The sequence below is a fragment of the Sorex fumeus genome, unplaced genomic scaffold (genome assembly GCF_029834395.1).
Source record: "Sorex fumeus unplaced genomic scaffold, SorFum_2.1 ptg000051l, whole genome shotgun sequence".
NCBI lineage: Eukaryota > Metazoa > Chordata > Mammalia > Eulipotyphla > Soricidae > Sorex > Sorex fumeus.
Genome location: NW_026606108.1, coordinates 13,046,225 through 13,068,847, shown reverse-complemented (window position 1 = coordinate 13,068,847; position 22,623 = coordinate 13,046,225). Strand labels below are relative to the sequence as shown.

General features: G+C 39.1%; 1 protein-coding gene across 3 annotated transcripts in view; it reads left to right on the top strand.

Annotated features, from left to right (window-relative positions):
* The first annotated feature begins 8,217 nt into the window (after positions 1-8,217).
* FBXO38 (F-box protein 38) overlaps positions 8,218-22,623 on the top strand; it is a 45,859-nt gene continuing 31,453 nt past the window's right edge. For 2 of the 3 annotated variants that reach the window (XM_056124513.1, XM_056124512.1), the window contains exons 1-5: positions 8,218-8,293; positions 15,543-15,743; positions 17,717-17,850; positions 19,645-19,808; positions 19,987-20,152. In XM_056124513.1, the coding sequence (XP_055980488.1) occupies positions 15,616-15,743; positions 17,717-17,850; positions 19,645-19,808; positions 19,987-20,152 (592 nt within the window). In that variant the 5' untranslated portion in view covers positions 8,218-8,293; positions 15,543-15,615. The remainder of the gene's footprint in view (positions 8,294-15,542; positions 15,744-17,716; positions 17,851-19,644; positions 19,809-19,986; positions 20,153-22,623) is intronic. The other variant, XM_056124511.1, reaches the window with a different exon arrangement.

The window sequence follows — 22,623 nt, the reverse complement described above, 5'->3', positions numbered from 1 at the left end:
GCAGCACTGGTCATCCAAGAATCTTGGGTGTGACCCTTAAGGCTTCTGACCATTTCTCAGACACTAGCCTCCAAACCATAGGCATTAGATTTTTCCTCTTTTTAGGATGACTGGCATGGAATGATTAGTGTTCAATGGACTGAGGCATTTATAGTCCTCCCTGGGGAATCTCCCCCATCATAAAACATAAAACTTACAAGAAACAGTGGAGATACTGGTTCTTTGACTATTTCTATGAAACAACGACAGAGAGATTAGTAAGAGAAAGTTTTTATTTGTTTGTTTCTAATTTGAAGCACGCTGATTCATAATACAAAAGGGTTCATGTACACAACATTCCAACACCTTCCACCAAAGTGTCCCTCCACTTCTCTCCCTAACCACATCTTCACCCTGTGTGAGCTCAGTTCTGTAAACATGTTCACAGGACAGAATCAACTTTTCAGATACAGTGGTATATCTGATGAAATCTGTGCCCTAGTCAGCAAGGCAAGATTATGTAAAGGGAATAATACATTTGAGATATAAAGACAGAACAAAGAGGGGCTGGAGCAAGCGGCCAACCTGGGTTCAATTTCCAGCATCCCATATGGTCCCCTGAGCACCGCCAGGAGTAATTCCTGGGTGCAGAGCCAGGAGTAACCCCTGTGCATTGCCAGGTGTGACCCAAAAAGCAAAAAAATAAAAAAAAAATTAAGAAAAATAAATACAGAACAAAGAAAGTTTGGGATTTAGAACACAACTTTAGAAATGTTTTAATTCTTAATTCTTTTGTGGGGGTCGGGGGGGCTCCCAGGAAGGGCTCAGGAGGTCCAGGGTCACTACCAGCTGTTCTGTCAACCAGGCCAGTGGTTCAATGCTAGGCTCTGAGGATTCCGTGCTGCTCATGCCCTGTGCTCAGGGGGAACCTCCAGGGCTGTCCAAGCTATGCACAAGAGATCATGTGTGCTGGGGATTAAACCCAGGTTTCACATATGCTTAATGTACACACTAACCATTATACTATCTCCTAGTCCCAGAAAGTGTTTATTAACATAAGAAAATAGACCTGGGAACACCAATTTGGGGTTATAATGCTGTTTCTCACCTTCAGAGAAAAGGGACAAATTTTACTTCATCTTTCATAGGGAGACTGATATAAGGCAAGGAATTAGCCTTGCATTCTCAGATCTGCCATTTCTGAATTGCTTTCAGTTCCAAATAATAACCATGGCCACACTGGTACATCCCTGGGCAATATACTCTTGTCTCAAATAGAATATAAATGCAATCCTCTGATTCTCCTCAGGCCCACACCTGATATCAGTGATATTAGTACCATGAAACTAAAGTTAGATGAGTGGTTCAAAATCTTTCTCAGCATACAATCTTGCCATGCCTTATCAATTATATTTGGTATGAAAGATAAAGTCTATTTGTTATTTCCTTTTTGCTCTAACTTTTTTTCCTTATAATTCAGGAAACTTCATGGTTTTTGAGATGAAGTCTCCCAGGCACCTTGATCCTGTGCCTTTTCCTATGTCTGCGACCATGTCTGATCATCTGGCTGCTCCCTGTTTCTTCTAAAGCAAGACTTTTAAAAACATGACTCTACATCTTTCTAGCAGGCCCCTTGAACAGTGTATCTCTGCTTGCCAGCATTACCTTTTAACAGTATGTTTTCCAATTCAGTGAGTGAGCTACACCCTCTACTGGGGGAACCAGGCATAGTAGGTTGAACTTTGGAAGAATAACCACAAAAGGAAATACAGCTTGGGGCCCTAGTGATAGTACAGCAGGTAGGGCTTTTGCCTTGCGTGAGACTGTCCTGGGTTTGATCCCACACATCCCATATAATCCCCCAAGCACTTCTAGGAGTAGATCCTTAGTGCAGAGCCAGGAGTCACTCCTGAACAATGTCAAGTGGACCCAAAAATGAAAAAAGAAAACATAACTCAAAGTTACTGACGTTTCAAAAAGAGAGAAGAAATTTTCCAAGAATACTACATCTGACTTTTAAGTCAGAGAAACATCTGAATTCAGGCACAGTTATAATTTAAAGATGTCACAAAATTTTTCTCTCCATTTGAATTCATCCATGCTTTTTAAAAAAATTCATTCTGAGGCAGGTGTTGCCCACTCTCATCCTGGTGGTGGATGTTTGAAAGTTATAGTTACAATTTCAGTAGAAGCAAGTGCCCCTTGCCCCCAATTCCCCCAAATAAGAGAAGCCTTATGAACTAGTTTGAATAATATTCCTTAATCATTTATTATGGACATCTACAGAGCAGAGTTAACTGTTCTAGAACTTATCATCTACCTCCCAGTAGTTCTGTCACATTCCACTGCTGTCACAATCCACTAAAGAAGCCACTAAGTCAGGATAGAGTTAAAGAACAGGATATTATTTCACAGTAAAGAAATAAGCTGGGAACAGTTGTGATTTTAGCACATTACCCAATTTGTTTGTCCTGCACTTGTACGGATGTATGTAGATTTTATTAGCACAAGGAGACCAGCTGACCCCATTGGTACAAATAGTTCTAGTTTTAACTTGATCACATAAATTATTACATATACTATTTTTTTTTAAAAATTATGGTAATGCTATCCATGACATTTATCATTTTAGCTTTGCAATTTAAAATTTTCATAGGGAGCACCTGATGGTTTTTGAATCCAGACCTGGTGATTCTGGGGGCCAGCAACGTCGCATCCAGTGGTGCTGGGGGATATGCATGTGCTGCTAGGAATTAAACCTGGCATTTTTCGGGAGCTACTTTTTGAGTTCTATTCTCAGCCTATTCTCACTTCTATTTTTGAGTTATTATCTAATTCTTACTTTGGACAAACCTGGCAGGCTACCGAATGTAACCTGCCCACACGGCAGAGTCTGACAAACTCCCCGTGGAGTACCCAATATGCCAAATACCAGTAACAATGATGGGTCTCATTCTCCTAACCTTGAAAGAGCCTTGAATATGACACTTTTTAAAAAAATCTCAGGGCTAGGACGAAGGAGACGTTACTGGGGCCTGCTCGAGGCAATTGACGAACAACAGGACAGTCGTGATCGTGATCGTGATTCTCAGCCCCTTAACATGTAAGACAAGCACCCTGCCTGATATACCATCTCTTTGGCTCCTGCTTTGGGAATTTAGGGGCCATTGTAGGTCAGTTTAGTAGCTTTTGCCTAGTCTTCCCCTGACACTGCCAAATGAGATTGATCTGCATTGTACTTATAAAGGGGAAACCCATTTTCTTAGCCTATAATCGGAGAGTCCTAATGTATGAGGGAAAACTTTGAGTCCTATGTGCAGCTAGGACATACAGTTTAGAAAGAGAAATGAGTTAGGGTCCAGAGCGATAGTATAATGGGTAGGGTGTTTGCCTTGCACACAGCTAACTGGAGTTCAATCCCTGGCATCACATATTGTCTCCCAAGCATTGCCAAGAATAATTTCTGAGTGAAGAGCCAAGAGTAACTTCTGAGCACTACAGGGTATGCTCCTTCTAACCTCCCCCAAAGAAACAGAAGTGAGTTTGAGGGTTGCCTGCAATCATACCTACTGAGTTTGAGAGTTGACAAGATACAAATGTATGTTCTTAAGGTTTGTTTTCCAAACAGGGCACATCTTGTTTTGAGCACAAGGTTGTTTTCCAAACAGGGCACATCTTGTTTTGAGCACAAGGTTGAAACAAGCTTTAGTAGGATTATTAAAATTGCCATGGGGGATTACAATACAACACAGTCATTTGAAATATGAAATTTAAAATCAGTCACCCCAAATTTTAAATGATAAATTTCTAGTTTACAAGCTGTGTGACACATAGCAAAATATTTAACCTCTCTGAATTAACAATTGAGCTGCATTCCTTATTAATTTTGGGCTATCTCATATAATTCACAAGGATTAAATATGATACTGATGTCTTTTAAGTGATTAGTTTAGTGACATTGTGAGTTTTTTTAATGCAAAAATTTAAAAAAATGAGAGGAAGAGACTAAAGCCAGGATGAGACAGAAAAATAAGTAGTGATGCAGAAACCCATTGGGAGGGGAAAGAGAACTAGTGAGAGTGATTGTGATTATTTTAGAGTGGTTGCAAAAGGCCTTCCTTGCCTGCTGGCTGCTCCAGGCATCCTGAGTTCCCACCTTGCCAATATCTCCCAACTCTCTCTTCTTTGTTAATGATGTCTTCCAGTCTGAGAACAGAGACTTTTGCAGTCATCTCTACAGTACAAGTGTCTTACATATCCAGATTCCACATGATCATGTAAATGAATAACTCACAGTAAATCAATCTTAATAAACCACAGTTCTTGGTATTTCAAACAATTTCTTTTCTAAAGAATGCCTTGTTTGCTCTCATCCTCCCAGAAATTGGGATAAAAGAACGATACTAATAGGGTTAATTATTAGAAAGAAAACTCATCAAGTTTCCAAAATTTCACCCTTTACTTTTCCACTTTCTCATCTCTTACACTTAATTCTATGCAGAATGGTGCATATTGAAGATGAAAAGCAATGACCTTGTTACTTTAGTTCTTGCTCAGAAATGATCTTTATAAAAAACCTTTCTATCCAGGCTGTCTTTTTTATTGTTGCTATTGCCCTTCCTTAACACCCTGTATTTGATTTTGCAACTGAGATTCTTTATGTTATCTTTCTGTAGATTTTTGTTATGAAATGAGAAAATTTAGAATGCTCTGAAACTGAACTTCAGAAATACCATGTGCTAAATGCTTAGGCTTTTCCAACTCAATAGTAGCTGAGAAGGAAAGAAAAGAGGCATCTGACCAATTAAATATCAGCAACCATTGTGGAGTTTTTACTCTATGCCAGACATTCGTCTAATGAGTTATAAATATCATCTCATAAAAATTAATCTAAATAAGAATGAGAAATTGGAACTCTTTTGCACTATTGGCAAGAATAGCAATGGTGCATTTGATACTGAAAAGTTTTGCAAGAATGGCATAGGATTCAGTAATTCCACTTGTGCTTCCTTATCCAAAGGAATAGAAAACATATTTCTACTCTCAAGTTCACTGAAATATTACTCCAATAGACAAGAGGTGAAAGCAATCCAAATGCCCATTAATTGACAAATGGACAAAAATGTGATTAGATATGCACAATGTAAGGATGTATACATATATACAATCAAATAATGTATATATAACATGTTTATATAAATGTAAATGTACATCTATAGTAGAATTCAGCCTCTAAAAGGAAGGAAATTCTGACACGTGATACAATGTGGATGAAACTTTAAGATATTAAGTTGCATCAAAGAATCTAAATACAAAATAAACAATATTTTATGATTCCACTTATGCAGGAGGTACATAGAGACAGAAGTAGAAATGCAAATGATGGGGAGGGATGAATAGGAACTGTTTCAATTTGAGATTTAAAAATCCTGGAGGTAGATGGTGGTATAGTTGAAAAGCAACGTGAATGTACTTACTGCTGGTGAATTGTATATTTTAAAATGTCTATAAGGGGCCTAGAAGAGAGTTCAAGTAGTAGCACCTGAAAAATCCCAGATTTAATTCCTGGCACTACATGCATCTCTCCCAGCACCAACTGGTGGCTCCTAGTATCACCTGGCCGGACTCATCAAGTGTGCTGCTATAAAAAAATCTAAATAGCAAGTTAAATGATAAATGTTATGTGTATTTTTACCCTAATTTTAAAAATCACGTAAATAATAATTCATGTGATTAATTCAAGATTCGGCACGACTTGTATTGGTGGGGTCCCTTGCCCTCCTTCTAGATACTTGTGCTGATAAAATCTACATACATCCCAACAAATGCAAGACAAACAAATGGGCTAGTGTGCTAAAATTACAGATGGTCTCAGCCTATTTCTTCAGATAACATACTGTTCTTTCTTTAACTCTGCGCTGGCTTTGCAGCTTCCTCAGGAAAATGTAACAGAAAGTGGTTTCCAGAATTATTATGTTAGATGATAAATCCTCCTTGAACAGTTTGCTCTATAAGTTCTCTATGCCTGAGCTCCCTTTCAGAACTCAATTTCTTTGTTCTGAGAAACTCCAAACTGAGCAAAAGGTCATGTCAGCTGGGCCTATGGAGGATAACATTGGTCTGTCCTTTCTGCCTTGCCACAGGGAACTTAAGTTTATTAGTTTACTCCCATCACAGTGCTCCCGAGACTCTCCCATTCTTCTGTGTTTATCTGTAACCTCTTTCTTTGTGCTCTGCTTCCCCTACTGGTCAATCACCTTTATCTCCTAATCAGACTCGGTTAATTTATAAATACTGCTTTTCTCTTCTCCTTATGTCCTTTGCATAATTACTTCAAAGCAATGTCCTTTTTGTATGGACACAGGAAGACAGTTAATGCTATGCTTTTGAAACTTGGGAAGTTAATTGACTTTGAATAATATTCACTCTTAGGCATGTTTTCTAGACTTAATCTTCAGTTGCCCTTATTTCCTAGCACCTGAAAAGCAGGGTCCTGATGAAGGCAAGCAGTGAGCTACCCTGGTATTGAAATGGGCCAGGCCAAAGCACCATAATACTTAACTATAAATTAAGAGCATGGTCATGAACAAATTCTGCCATGATCCAAAAAGTAACAAGTGGATTAGGACTCTGCTAGGGTTAGGAAAGACCTGAGCACTGTAGTCTGAGATCTATAGCGAGATGCTCCCAGGAGAGCTTAATGTATCACTTACTGTGTCCATACACAATGACTAATATTATTTTATTTATTTTGCTTTTTTTGGGGTCACATCCCGCAATGTATAGGGGTTACTCCTGATTTTGCACTCAGTAATTACTCCTGGTGGTACTCCTGGGGGACCCTATGGGATGCTGGGAATCAAACCCAGGTCCGCTGGGTGCAAGGCAAACTCCCTAATCGCTGTACTATAGTTCCAGCCCTAACATGAATGTTTAAATGACTGTTGGACTAAGGAAAAGAGAATCACACTCTAGGTGGTATTTTGCCTTTGAGCAGAATCTCCTGGTTGCAGGAAACCAGGAAGGACTTTCATATGCTGATTGTGCTACCAGACCTAGGTGTGGTTACTATGGCCAAGGTTGGGAAGCAGTGAGAGACTGAAGAGACCAGAACAGCAAATTGGTGGACAGAGAAATAGCATGGGAGAAAGGAGGAGATGGGAATGAGGGGCAGGATGAGATTGTAATGGGGAGCTTAGTGAGACTGGAACAGTCAAGTAGGGAGTAAGAAATAAACAGCAACTGATCACCAACCATACTGGCCCTCTACCACCTTTGTGGGCCCATGGCATCGGCTGACCAGGATGGGGAAGTGGCCCAAGACCACTAAATGTAGGCACGAAGAGAGAGCCTCTGGCTTCTTACTCGTTTTATGAATATACAGGCCTAGAGTATCAATGTTGTAAATCAGTTTGAGCTAGAAATCACTTCAACTGACAGCCAACTAGATGCTCCATAGAACTCTAAGCTCAAAGAGCCCAGCTGAGTACACAATATCACAAAAGAATATAACAAATCGTGTTAAATAAAAAATAAACACTTCCTCCCATTTTTCATCGATTTGCTCTAGCGGGCCCAGTAACATCTCCATTTTTTGAGACTTTTTCTTACTGTGTTTGGCATATTGATTACATCATGGGTAGCTTGCCAGGCTTTGCTGTGCTGGAGAGATACTCTCGGTAGCTTGCCGGGCTCTCGGAGAGGGGTGGAGGAATCAAACCCAGGTTGGCCATGTTGGCCGCGTGCAAGGCAAATGCCTTAACCGCTGTGCTATCGCTCCAGCCCAACAAATTGTGTTAAGCCAATATATTGTGTGGTTGGTATGAAAATATTTTTCAAGATGTTCATTTTCACATGACAATCCTAAGTCTTTGTTGAGTGCTCTTCTCTGGCAATAAGTAGAGAAACTCTTAACTAACCAGATCTTTCTGGATCTAAAGCCTGCATTGCTGACCACTAAATACAACTTTTCACTTATAATGGCTGAAAAAGAATTTTTTTTCTTTAAAAGGTTCTGCATTAAAATTCTCAGCTGAGATTAGCTCCAAGGATAAAGCGAACAATCCTTCAATTATTACTTAGAAGGACCGGGCTGACCGCCCTTACGCGCCACACTCAATATGGCTGCCGAGCCTCGCCGCTTAGGTTCCACACCCAAGATGGATTCGGACTGCAACTCCGCCCCGGATGAGTCCATTCCGGAAATGCCTCGGCGACGGCGGAAGCGGAAGTGCGGCGGAGGGGGGCCGCGGGAAGCGTCGGTGGCGTTCCTCCCTCCCTCTCAACCACAATAACAGACGGAGGGCCGGCCGAGGTGAGACTGGGGTCCGGGGGCGGGTCGCAGGAGCCGGGCGCCGCGGGAGGGGTGCGGGCGGCCGGATGGGACCTCCGGGCTTCCCGCCGCCTGCGTGTCGCGCTCCCTTCGGGCCGCGGAGGATCGAGGTTTGTGGCTCTTGGCCTTCTAGGCCCTGCTTGTGGCTCCGCCACCTCCTTTGAACCTGACCCAAGATTTTGGGCCCGGAGAAGCGGCGGCCGAGCGGAGGGGGAAGGTCGGGGCACCCCCCTAGGGCACGCCGCACCTCTCGAATTCCACATCTTGGTGTTGTCAGGGTTTGGCTGGGTAAACTGGACCGGCCACTGTGGTCGGCGTCCTGCGGGGATGCCCCTGGCGACGCGGTGAACACCCGCATCCCTCACGGGGCAGCCCAGCCCGGACGCCCGGCCTCGCCCACGGACCCTCCCGCTGACCTTGCCCAGTCGACGTGTCTGTGCTAGGGTGTGCGGGATGCTGGGGGCGTCCCCCGCCTCCCCCCGGCCAGCGCCGCAGATCGGCCTCCCCGCCCGCTTTCCCGGAGTCTTCCCTCGGAGACGGCCGCGAGCGGGCGGGCGTGGGCCGCCGTGGGCCTCGGAGTCACCAGCGGACCCGCATCAGCGCGTGGCCTTCCCCGGCAGCACTCTGCCCAAGGGCAGCTGGGCACTCGGGAAGGTGCCCGTGCTTCCGGGGCCGTGAGACGCTGGAGCCTGAAGACTTTGTTATGTAAATTGCTGTGTTGCTGTAAAACACAGCCCCTTTAAAAAAAAAAAAAAGAGGCGCTTTTATGTTCGTTTGTCCTAGAGCTGCTATTAACTTGCTGGGTCACTGGGCAGAGCTTTCTCACCTGTCTAATGAACGTGTTAGAGTAGGTCATTGCCTCGTTATCACCCTTTTCATCCTCCTAGCTGAAGGATAGAATGGTGGTTCTGTTGAGGATATGATTTTTCAGAGGGAGGGGATAAAAGATTCGGGTCTGGAGGGTGCACGGTAACTGCATGATCCTGTAGAATGGAAAATCTGCCTTTGCAATTTTTGGCTTTCCTTGGCAATGAACCAGTTAGGTGGTCCCTAAGGCACCTTTCCTCTTACCATAGCAAGTGTGTTATTGCTATGATTCTAATGTTCTTTTAGGTTAAGGGGTGTGTGTGTGTGTGTGTGTGTGTGTGTGTGTGTGTGTGTGTGTGCAAATTTACTATGTGCGTGAGCTACTTTAGTAAAAAAAGTAAAGTTGCTAAGGTTTAGAATGGGAGAAATGAAAATCTAGATTTTATTAAAATAAAGTGATCCAATGGGATGAAATTAGACTTGAACACCACTCGGCCCTTGCTTCATTACAGGCACTTTCTGTCTCTCCAGCTTTGGATAAACTGACTTTCCTGTCTGGTCCTCAGTTTCTCTAACTGAAAGATGAAGGGTTGAACTCTGATTCCAGAATCCTGTCAGCCCTGTAATTCTTGGTTTTTGTTTTCCGTTTGAGCAGTAAGTGACATGTAAGGTTACTTGAAAACAAGCAAAGTGATGCCAGTAAGTTCTAAAAGAACAAGTACTAGAAACCCGAACACAATAGCCTCTGCCCAGATAGAATGGCTGAGGACATTGGCAGATTTTAAAGGGCAGAGAGGTGTTTTGGGTTAGTATAATGACAAGTAAATTATTGTGAATTGAAATCACTGAGGTTGTTGGCACCTAGTAGTTGGAATCTGTCTCCACTCTGAGATTGTAAGTCTCACCACCAAGTTCTTCATGGACAGTTATTGGGTGTGGGGATGGATGAAGTTTTTCTAAAGAAATGCTCAGAATTGCAGACAGAATGGGAAATTAAGAATTTTGCAAATCTAATTAAAGAGTTTTCTAAGTTTTCTTGTCTGTTGCAAACTATGTTGGTTTATCTCTGCTGTGAGTTGTGTGTTCATTAGAGACAGATACCCTGGAAAAGTAAGTGTGACCTGAGTAATTTGTAGAATAAATTAGGCAGAGGTGCATGTTATTGACAAGATAGAACAGGTTGAGGATGTCTTTTGATTGTGACACATTGAAGGACTGAAAGAGTAGGTTCATAATAGAAACTGTAGCTTGAAGTTTTAAATAGATGATTTAAAGGAAAATAACTTGATTTTGCAAGCAAGGAATTGTTGGCACTTTCTTGTTAAGAAGTAGAGGTAACCATAAGGGTTAAGGATTAGAAATGAAGAGAATTGGGCTTGGGCAGTGGGTAGGATGCTTGCCTTGCATGCTACTGACACAGGTTCACAGTCCTTCCAGCTCCCCATATGGTTCCCAAGCCCCACCAAGAGTAGTAATCATGATCACCACCAGATGTGCCCCCCCCCAAATTTTTTTTAATTAGAATATAAATTTGGGAGCAACCAGAATGAAGTTGAGAACAACCAGGTGATAGTGTAGTTCTATTCAAAGTAGGAGATTTGATGTCACCTATTGGAAGAAAAGGGGTCCCTAAGAGGCTGTTGTGAGAAGACCCTGGCTTAAAGAAGGCTCATGAGGCAAACTCAAGCATTATGATTCAAAATGCACTTGGGGCTGCCAGAAAAAAAATCATGTTTCCTGTGACTAATATGGCTTTAGTTTTCTATATGCTTAGAGAGATACACTATTTTAGCAAAAACAAAAAAACAAACAAAAAAACAAAAACAAAACTTAACAAAACTCCTAGACTTAGAATGGGAGGCTTAAGAATAGCCACAGAAAGATTGTGGAATACCCAGAGCTGAGATTAGGCTACTAAAGGAAGTCTGTATTGGATGTGCCAAAAGGCCTTATTTGTGAAAGAGGGTGTAGTCTGCAGCACTTTTATCAAGAATATCCAGAACCCTTCTCTGAACACTGTGGTGTACCTTTGAAATGCAAGGAGGCAGTTGCAGTGAGGAGGACTGACTTGATGGTGGGGTTTGTGGTACAGACTGGTAGTCTGACTTCTGGCTGAGCCCCTAGTACTTAATATGTGCCCTTGAGCAACACTTCCAGCAGACAGTCTGAAAATTGAAGGAGCCAGTCTTGGATACAGACCTCTGGGTGAGCTTTGGTATATTTCGAAGGCCTTGAAATTGTGTAGGTAATTCAGCATTACATGATTCAGGTATAGTTTGCTTTTCTCTTAGGGAGAAAATGTGCAAGTCTTTATTGTAGTCTCAGATATATATGTGGCCCATAAAAAATTAAGTGCTATGTGGTTGGATATTCTCTCAGGATCCTCAGACTTTTATCAACATTTGCAGAATCTTTAATTCTGTCTGAAGAGCATTTCTTTGATACTCAAAGACCGAGCACCAGAACTGACTAATTCTAAAAATAGCACTAGAAATAACATTATAGTCTTCAAATAATTTAAGCTTTCTTGTTACTTAACACTTGCTTGTCCCTCACCACCCTTGCCTCCTTTGTTAGACATTCTGAAGTGCCTCTGGAAGAGCTTTCCTTTTCTTTTTCTGTATTGTCCTTCTCAGGTCTTTGGACCTTCCCTGCCGTTCGGAGCTGTTTAAGTTGCAAATAGGTTTCATATAGGGGTGGAAATAAAAGAAACCAGGATATGAGTGGTCATTGCAGTGTTTTATTCTCATTATTATCGCTCACGTCACTGAAAGAAAGATGAAGAAATAGTGCACACATAGAAGAGATAGCATCATCACTTGGTACTTTTGCATGCATGGTGTTTTCTAGTCAGATGGGTATTAGACCTCTGTGACTCTGTTTGAAATGCTCTTTCATGTCAGTGGAATTGAAGCGATGTTATTGTTCTTGTAGAGTTTGTGTGTTGGTAAGGAATAATTAATGAGTCTGTTAGTGGGGCAGCTATTTACCTACTGAACGTTTTCAGGGACACTTGACTTGGAGAAGCCTGGTAGATTTCATCTGGCTAAAGGCCCTGATCTGTTACACCCCTCAGTGTAGGGTGGAGGTCATATCTTGAACCGCATGTTCATCTTTACATGGTTCTTCCCACAGAAGACTTAGAGTAAGGAGTTACTATTAAACCTGCTAGGAGTAGGTAGCTACAAGAATGTGTTTTCAATTTTAGGCAAGATATGGGAAATAAATATATATATATGTTCATATATATATGTATATATAGTATCTTTTACCTAAATTTTAGCCTTTGGTAGGTAGAGTTTATGCACATGATAGACTAAGTGGATTTTGTGGTGCTGCAGACCTAACCTATGTACAATGTTGGCCTGTAAGGTGTGCTTGACGGCTCTTAAATCTAACTTACACAAAAGTATAATATTACAAAATAAGAATGAATGATAGAAGCCAGAATTTGAAGATGATGTTATGGATAGTGAGAAGTTTAAACCAGAGTTTGATATATAAGTACAAAAAAGTAAGGATCATGATATTCTTGAAGGATACAAATTGTGAAGATTCTAAAAGTAAGTCCTGTGCTGGAGATTAAGTCAGAATATTAGAATAATCCATGGATTGATCTGTGCCTGATTTAGGAATTCATATGCTATATTGTAGCTATTTATTGTGCATCTTTATTGGAGTAAAAGCTAATTACATTTTTGCTGTATTACACACATGTTGATGAGATCATTGGGGGTTACACATGTCAATGAGATCATTGAGTACTTTGGTAGCAAACAGAATTTATAGGAGTGTGAAATTGGTGCTGAGTAGCCTTGAAACAATTGAATGCATATGGGATAAAGGAGAGATTGATCAAAAATTCATGTATTAGATATTTGAGAATTTATTAGGAGCAAGGGACTTAACATGGAGGGACTTAACATGTAGAGCAGGAGATACAGGTTGCTAGAGTAAAAAAAATTATTATTAAAGCCTCAGAAGATTGAAAAGGTGGATAATCAGAAGCTTTAACAGATGATTTAATATTTAAGCCAAATTTTGAAGGTAGATGGTTTTCTAGTCAAAAACAAGAGAAAAGAAGTGCAGGAGAGAAAGTACAGCAGGGGGGATGTTTGCCTTGCACGTGGTTGTCCCAGGTTCAATCCCTTGCACCCCATAGGTTCCTAAACCCTCCAGAAGTGAGCACTGTCGCGTATTGCCCCCAAACGAAACAACAGAAAAATGAAAATGAAGGGAAGAAATAGAACATTCTTGTCAAGTTAATAGCAAAATAGGAATGAATGGTCAGCATTCAGCATTCGTTAGGGGGAGTTGAGGATTTGGGTGCAGCTGGAGTCAGTATGCTGAGGAAAGTGGTATGGATTGAAAGCAGATACTGGAAAGGTGATTTTAGACTGTTTCCAGAAGATAAATTGGAAAAATTTGTCCTTCCAAGGAAAAATGGGGGGGGGGGGGGGAGTCCCTTTTGGAAACAGTTCTTGTAGGCTTGTCTTTGCTTGTTTTCTAATATAATTGATCAGCCAAAACGTATTTAACCTATTGTCCCCTTTTCAGAAAAAAAAAAATCACTCACCACTCCCCAGTATACTTGAGGCTGCTGCTGCCAACCTGAATCTTTGCAGCAACTCACCTCAGCCCCTGGGCTGCAAGCCCCTACTTTGGGCAACAGTCATCTAAAGTTTTCAGGCAGAGACCAGAATATGGAAAGTCCAAGTCTCTTTCCTACACCTTTCCTCAGTGCCAAGAGGCAACCATTTTCACATTTTTTTCATGGATTCTTCTCAAATGCCCCAAACAAGCACAGCACGTGACAGTTTTCTTTTATGCAAATTGTAATGCTTTAGACATGCTCTACATTTTTTGTATAATTCATAGAGAAATGTTGAAAAAGATAATTTTTAACTTCAGTGTGGAGTGTATGTTAAGCAGGTTTTTCAGTAAATTCATTATGAGCCTGCTCTGTGGTTGACCATTTTCCAGGCCTTACTGTACTGGAATGTAGACTGCAGAGTAGAATTATGTAGATATTTAGGAAGCCATTACAGAAAATCAGAAGAGTAGACATGGTTGTAAGAACAGTCCTGTAGATTAATTTGGCAAGATTTCATTAAGTCTTTCCAAAGGGTGAAAGATCTTAATATATTGAGTATGACTTCCGAGTGTCTAGTATGGGAATCCAATTAACTACAGTAGGGAAAATAAATGTTTGTTTGGGAAAGGGAGGCACTTTATGTTTGTGGGAGAGTTTATTCAGCAGATACATTTTTATATATTTGAACTTTTTTAAAAATTCTTTTTAAGGGATGATTTTTAGAGCTTTCTTAATTCTAAGAGTGTGTGGTTATTTCATAAGTTTATACTGAACTGGACCACTTAAATTGGAGTGCTCTATAAAGTTCATAAAATTAATCTATAACGAACCTAGATTACAATTTTAAGTTTTCTATCCAGTATATTCTCAAGGTTACATATCAGCCATCTTTGGAATTACTGAAACATCTTGAAACATGAGTGCAAAGCTCTTTAGCTTTCTTATTAAACAGAAATCAGAAGGAACTCTGTGCCTTTATGGAAACCCCCCTCACATTATAAATCTTTGTATTTTCCAAAATACTTAAAGCAGCTGATCTCAACTCTATTATTGGGAGGGGGAACCTGGTGATGCTCAAGGGCTGACATCTGGTTGTGTGCTTAGATGCTGAGGGTCTTGAACGAAGCTTGGCCATGTGCAAAGCAAGTGCCCTATCTGCTGTACTAGTGCTCCAGGCTCTCAAAATTTTAAGTTAAGAAATAGTTAAGATATGACAGATAAATATGTAGAAGTGTAATAAGTGAAAAAAGTACTTGGAATTATTTTATCATCCAGGTTAGGAAATGAAGATTTGAAAAGGTGACTCAAATTAATAAATATAGTTTCTGGTAGTTACAAGACTAGAAGCCAAAAAAGTCATCTATATTGGGGCAATCCTAGAATCAGATGCTTCTGGGATTGGACAGGTTTTGTTAATCTGACTTAATAACCTTAAATGGAGAAATTGAGTAAAGCTGAAAAGCAGTAAAATAAAACTTAGAATCTAGGACTCCTGATTTCTGGATATTTTTGCTATTCGTAATGCATTTTTATATTTCTTACTATCTTCAGAAAAAAGACAGTCTGTGCCTTTTGTCTAATGTTTGTTAATTTGAATGTAGTCTGTACTCTTGTATTTTAAAATAAGCATTGCCGGACTCTCTCTGGTGGCACAAATAGTGAAATTGGAGTGATTTAGAGAATTAGCATGGCCCTTTCACAGGGATAATATGCAGATTTATGACGCATTCCTTAAAAATAAATAATAAAGCTTTGCTTTACGTAGGTTTTATAGGATATGTTTTTCATCTGTGTTTGGTTTGCTTTAGCCTTCTATTCTCTTGCTTTCAGGTTCATTGAAGTCAAGTAACCAACCAAGAGGGAAGATTTGAAATTTGTTTTTTTATACTGGTGTAACGCAAAAATGGGTCCAAGAAAGAAAATTGTTAAAACATGTCTCATGAGTAATGAAATCCTTGATGAAACCATACCAGATGAAACAAAGGACTATATGAATCAACTTTCACATGAAGTGCTTTGCCATATTTTTAGGTAAGTTTGATACTTTTTCATTTACCTAGAAGTTGTGTTGCCCAATAGCTGTATTTGGCAACTTCATTTAAATTAAGTTAAATTTAAATCCCATTCCTAACTTCCTAGCTGTTAAAATTAGAGTACATTTTTGGTCGCAGAGAATTCTGACTCTTAACATTCCAGTTCTTATTAATTGATAGATTTGTTTTCTTTTTTTTAATCATAGTGCTTTATACATGTAACACAAGACCACATTTCTGACCTTTTTGACTGACATGTACTCACATGTAATTGAAACAAGAGTCTTGTTAAATAGGGGCTAGAGATAACAGCGGGCAGGGTACTTACTTGCCTTGTACTTAACCTACCTGGGTTCAGTTCTTAGCACTTATATGATCCCCGAAGCTCTTCCAAGAGTGATCCCTGAACAGAGAGCCAGGAGTAAACGCTGAGCACTGCCAGTGTGGCACCCAAAGTTATCCAAACAGAGTAAAACGAAAATAAAGGGAGTCCACTGTTAACTTAGGAATATAGTTTGGAGGAATTTTATAAAACTGTTAGTGACAAAGCTTAATTTAGAAATAGTCTTTTTTAAAATTACATTTTGTGTATATTATCATTCCTGAAAATTATCCCACTGGAGTGTCCAGTGTTTAGAGACTATAAATTAACAATTTAATACTTTGTGTGCAAAGTTTTATTTGTTTTCTGTAGTTACTCTTAAAGGAAGGGAAAGGAACCAAAGGTTAAAAAAAATGAAACAAAGAAACGCTTAACAGACAACCTAGACTTTGCTTTTTAGAATTAGCATAGTTTATGGAATCAGGAGTCACTCTGTGTTGATCTCGTACCTAGATGTTGAGTTTTTGCAAAGTGGTTAGCTTTGTGGAGCCAGCTTTTCTCGTAAAATAAGCGTTATAACAGCACTGCTTCAGAGAGACTTCTAGTACAAAATGAGAAATAGTGGTTTGATACTTTAAGATAGATAACACAATGAAGGGACTGTTTAGACAATTGGAGGTAGGTTTTAAGAGAACCAGAAAGAGATGTTGACACACTCAACAAGGGCCACAGTAATTGAAAGTTTGTAGCAGTGCTTTTCTATTGTACAACTTTTGCTGAGAGCCAGAGGGTTAGATTGAGCATAGAAGAGAAAAGGAGAATTAGGGACAGATTGTGTCGCAGAGATCTACATGTAAGATTATAAAAGAGTTATGTAATGATAGCTGGATAAGGGGTAGCTTTTACCTATTAGTATCATCATCACCATTATCATTAATCTAGGTATACCAGGAAAGGGTGTTTGGAGAAAGAAAAAGAATGTTTGTGATCTTTCAAATATAGATGTTACATAAAAAAAACAGAAGCAGAAAAAAAGTAGTTGGAAAAATTTAGGACGGGCTAACTGGAGAAGTTGAAAAAGGGGAAATTGTGCTCAGATGGTGTGTTCTTACTTAAAAACTTAGGTAATAATTTGATCAGAGAGGGTGCCCTAAGAGAAAAGATCTTGGAAGAAAATTATATATTCCAAATACTCCAAAGCCGTGCTTTTTCACTCTTTTTTTGCTGCTTTTTTGCTAAAATAGGGGGAAATAATTTGCAGAAAAAAAAATTAAACAACATTATTATGATAGTATTTTGTGTATTCATTTTAAAATCTAATAAAGTAAATTTTTATCCAGGCACATTATTGTTAAGCGGCAGTAAGTTTTTTGTGTTACAGCAGGAAATTTCTAGGGATCACTATTAGTGATTGAAAGACACTAAAATGTACATATACTTTTTTAATTTATCTTTGACTACTTAGCATTTTTCTGACTTCTGATTTTAGTAAAATGAACAAAAAACTCCTGTATGCAAGTTAACCTTAACATCTCTTAAATATTCTTGTGGTTGTATTTCATTTTAGGGGTGGGAGAATGAGGAAGGAAAAAAACTTATCAGAGGACACTCTTGCCCACTTTAAATATGAGTTTCTTTCTCTCACAAAGGTACCTCCCTCTGCAGGATATTATGTGTATGGAATGTTTATCCCGGAAGCTAAAAGAAGCAGTGACCTTGTATCTCAGAGTTGTGAGGGTTGTGGATCTCTGTGCAGGGCGGTGGTGGGAATACATGCCAAGTGGTAAGTATATTTAGCTTGTTAGATTCAGTGGAGCCCTAGTGGAAATGAAAAATATTCCCATCCAGTTTGAGAAAGGCATTCTTAATCTTGTAGGTTGGGAAGGAAGAGTTTTGTTTAACTTAATTCAGATGGTTTATAGATTTGATCAAAATTTAGCCTGAGGTTTTACACTGCCTTGAAGGTCTATTTTTTATTTCTTCTACTTCCTAAGGAAGTTCATCAGCCTGTTTCATAGTTTGAGTGTAGAATACATGCTGTTTAAATGTCTTTAACACATTAGACAAGGAGTCCTTCCTTCTGCAATGCAGGTTTTTATAATTTTCCAGTACCCCATAATGGTATTCTCTTGGTAAACACACACTTGTTTTTGTAAAGCTGCTCTACTACAGAAACTAGTATTAATAAAGAGGCAGATTAACAGAACTCCCACATGATGTAGTTTAATATCTCCATCCCTCACCAAATTAGAGAAGAATCTGCACTTCTCTACAGTCATTCTTTACGTAGCAGAGGTGGGGAATGTCCAGCATATGGGACATACAGGGTTTTCAAAATCGTGTGATCTGGCCCAGGTACACGATGGGACAGATAGATAACCACTTTTTCTTAAGCTGCCTCTGCCCATCTGTATTGTGTGGCTTGCAAATGACTTTATACATATCCAAATAGCCCTGTGCAGAGAAAAAGTTCCCTATTCCTGCTATCTAATAAAGGTTAAGTAAGGCTTATGTGTGTGCAATACTGTATGATTTATACCAGGATCACTTTGGATTTTCATGCTTTTTCCAGAAAGAAGGTAAAACTTCAGAGTAACAAATGAGTCTTTGAGGTTCCTCTTTCTCTTCACTTATGCAGATTCTAAAGTTGAACATATAACCAGAACTGACCCTGTAAAAATTGAACAACTTCTGAAAACCTTAGCTATGTGTATTTATGTGTATATATAGTATAATGATTTTGAGCTTCATTTTATATCCTTGAATTAATGTTTCTGCTTACTTTCTATAACCGCCTCAATTAAAAATTAAAAAAAAAACCCAAATAATAAAGTATCGTATGTACAGATTTGTCTCCAACATATCACACTAACATCTGTGGCTAGGGAAGTCCCTGTCTCTCTGGTTCCTTCTGATTAATTGGTACTGTGGAGCATTGCTGACCTAGATCGTTTTCAGTCAGCACATGGCCTCTGAATTTGGATCATTTATGTTTTCTTAACTGGTGTGCATCTTTCTTTTTCAAAAGAAGGAATTGTCTGTAATGTCCAAGAAACAATAAGAACGGGCAGAGTCATTATTAGGAAATGGATAGAGATAGACTAAAGGAACCCATATGAAATGGTACTTAGCTTGTGACAGTAAGGTTCATGTAGACAAGGATAATCTTTTACTCATTTCCTGAGTATTATTCTCTGCAGAACTCTAGTGTTTTAGGGATCAGATCTTTGTGTGAGAGGGACAGTTGTGTAGATCAGGTAGGAAGTCCTTTATTCACAAGGTGGGGCAGTCCCAAATTAAATGGGTTGCAAAGATTGTTAACATTTGAGAATTTCAATGCCTACAGTAGTAGTAGCAACAACAAAAAAGCAGTGATAAACTCCCTGCTCTAAAGAAATTAACTCAAAAGTAATAGTTTCTGACACTCTTTTCTCTGTTGCTAAAAGATTGTGTGTTCAGTTGTAACCATTTGTCTAAGTTGTCACATTAGCCTTTTGAGAATTTAAAAAGGAAACTTTAACTTTTGATAAAAATTATAAGTGCTTAGTAACATGACTTTCAATACTTTTGATTTCAGGCTTCACAGATTCCAGTTTTCTAACACTATTGAAAAAGATGCCAGATGTTGAGCAGCTGTATGGCCTTCACCCTAGATATCTTGAGAGACGAAGAGTGCGGGGCCATGAGGCTTTTAGCATTCCAGGAGTTCTGGAAGCTCTGCAGGCATGCCCAAACCTAGTGGTGAGCATACCCGACATCAACTAAGTGATCTCAAACAAATCAAAAGGATGATAGAAAATGCCTGTTCATCCATAAGAAGCTTACTTATTCCATTAATTACTTAGCATCTTATAGAAACAGAAACTTTGGATGCTAAATTTAAAACTTTTCTTATGCTGCCTTTGGTATAATTTTCTAGGGTGTGGAAACATCTCATTTGGAATTGGTAGAATCCATTTGGACATACATGCCACATGTTCATATTTTGGGGAAATTTCGTAATCGTAATGGAGCATTTCCAATTCCCCCTGAAAATAAACTGAAAATCCCTATAGGAGCCAAAATTCAAACTTTACATTTAGTTGGTGAGTACATGTTTTTTGGGTTGCTTGTGACACCTCGAATTTAATATTCACTGAAAGGGAATAGAATGAATTTTAGAAGTGATTTTATAGATTGATTCCCCCCACACACAAGTTAAGGGTTCTGGGGATGAATGTGGGGTGGGGGAGATACTGCTTCACAACCTCAACAAAGCTGTTTCTTTTCTTTCTGCCCCCGCCTTTCCCTCCCCTTGGCTTTTGGACCATACCTGATGTTACTCAGCTCTTACTTTGGCTCTGTCCTCAGAGATTACTCTTGACTCAGGATCATACAGAATGCTGATCAAACCTGGCTAGACAAGCGTCCTACCCACTGTACTGTCTCTCCAGCCCCAACCTATTTCTTTTTTGACCAATTTTTAGTTCTGAAAGCTACAGAGTTGGGGGTAGGTGTCCTTATTGTTTGTTTCCATTGAGTTGGAAAACTTCTTGTTCTAGAAAAATCCACCTTTGGTTCTACCCTCTAGAGTTCTCCAGTACCACTTTCTATGGTAATGGAAATGTTCTATATTTTTATTATTTTACTCACATTATTTTTAAAAATTTAATTATGTTATAATCTACATACTGTGCATCTGAATAACTTACTCATTGTGGAGATAGTTGCAAAGAACTGAAAATTTGTGAAACTGAATCAGGAGGTTTCATAAAGGAGGGCAGCGGGAATGATAAGAAATATTGTTACTTAAATAAGACTTCTGTGTAGAGTTATGGAGTACTAGAGAGTAAAAAGCCTGGAGCGTTAATTAATTTACAAGACCAAGAAATGGTTCTGATAAAGGAGCTTGTTCGAGATTTGATATCTAGATAATAAAGATACTCTGTGCTCTCTGAATTTTGTAATACAAACTCCATAAAGTAATGACTGGTACCAAAAATACAGGTCTGCGTTAAGGCACTTACATTGCATGCAGCTATACCAGTACAATTCCCAGCCAGCACTACATAGTGTTTCTTGTACAGCTCCAGGAGTGGTCCCTGAGTCCAACCAGTTGTGGCCTCAAAACAAAATCAGTAACTCTGTCTTTATTGTCTCTAGTGTCTGTCACAGATCATTGTAAATATCTGTACATAGTAAACTTTATTCAAATGCTTTAATTTGTTTGATTTAGGTGATGGAATATGGTAAATTAATGAGCCAGGTGTATCCTTAGTTTATGTGATGGATTTCAATCAAAATGTGAATTGAGCATAGAAGTAACTGTCTTCTGCCTCTCTTTCTTTATACTTGTTCCCAATTTTACTTCCCTTCTGATACAGCATAGTATGGATGAATAGTTCAAAGTTACTGTTTTGGGATGGCCGGATAGATAGCATAGCAGAAAGGGCATTTGCCTTGCATGCAGCCAACCCAGGTTTGCTCTCTGGTACCCAATATGGTCCCCCTACAAGGAGAGATCACTGCGCACAGAACCAGGAGTAAACCCTGAGCACCGCTGGTTGTGGCCCTCAAAAAAGTTAAATTTTGGAACTGGGGGGTGGAGGATAGAATCAGGTCAAATCTGTATCCTGATAGTAGATACATTATGCAAAGAAACAAATGTGCAAGTAATCTGATTTTTCTTTCTCTGATTACTGTTGCTAACAGGCCTTCTTGCTACCTTGAGTTTAAAATGTTACATTAAACAGATTTAAACTGAGGGTTTGCTAGCTACAGCCATTGAAAGCCATCACCCTAAATCCTTTACATTTTTTTCTTTAGAGACTATCTTTCCTTTTCTAATTTACAATGTTTAGATTTGAGAAAATTCCTTAAGCTGCTTCCTTCCATTCACTTGACTGTACTTACCTATCATACTTCTTCACAAATCCTGACTTTTCCTCAAACCGTACATTCCCTCTCTCTGAGATGTGGTTTTCTATATGTATGATTCCCTATGGGTCAAAGAATAAAATAACTTCAATATGAATATTGAAATGATTGACCAATTTCTCACTTTTCTCAGTCATGTTAACTGACTGTTATGATACTTTCACAAATCTTGGTGATTTATACATTTGTAGAAATAATCTGTCTCTTTCTCTGGATATCTAGAACCAAGTTAACTACAGTCACTTTAGAACTATAGATTTTAGAAATAAAGGTGTTTCACTGATGAGGCAATGGGCACTGCCTGGTCACCCTAGCAACTGGTAATTTTCTATATACCTTCCACATCTTCACAGGTTAGAATTCAATAACCTTTCTTCGTTTAAATATTCTGTAAAAATTTATTGTGGAAATTGTGTAGGATTATGAGAAGATGTATATAAAATGCAAAAATATTTTTTATGTACCACTTTCCCTTTTTTAAAGTGCCTGTTGTGGTTTGGTTAGTTTTTGACAAGTAAGTAAGCCAACTGTACAGAATTAGTTTATTTAACCAGAATTTAATAAGTAGAATTTAGTAAATGAATTTTGGGTAATTTTTTTGTTGTTGTTGAAAATGCCAATGAGTGATAAATTTTCAACT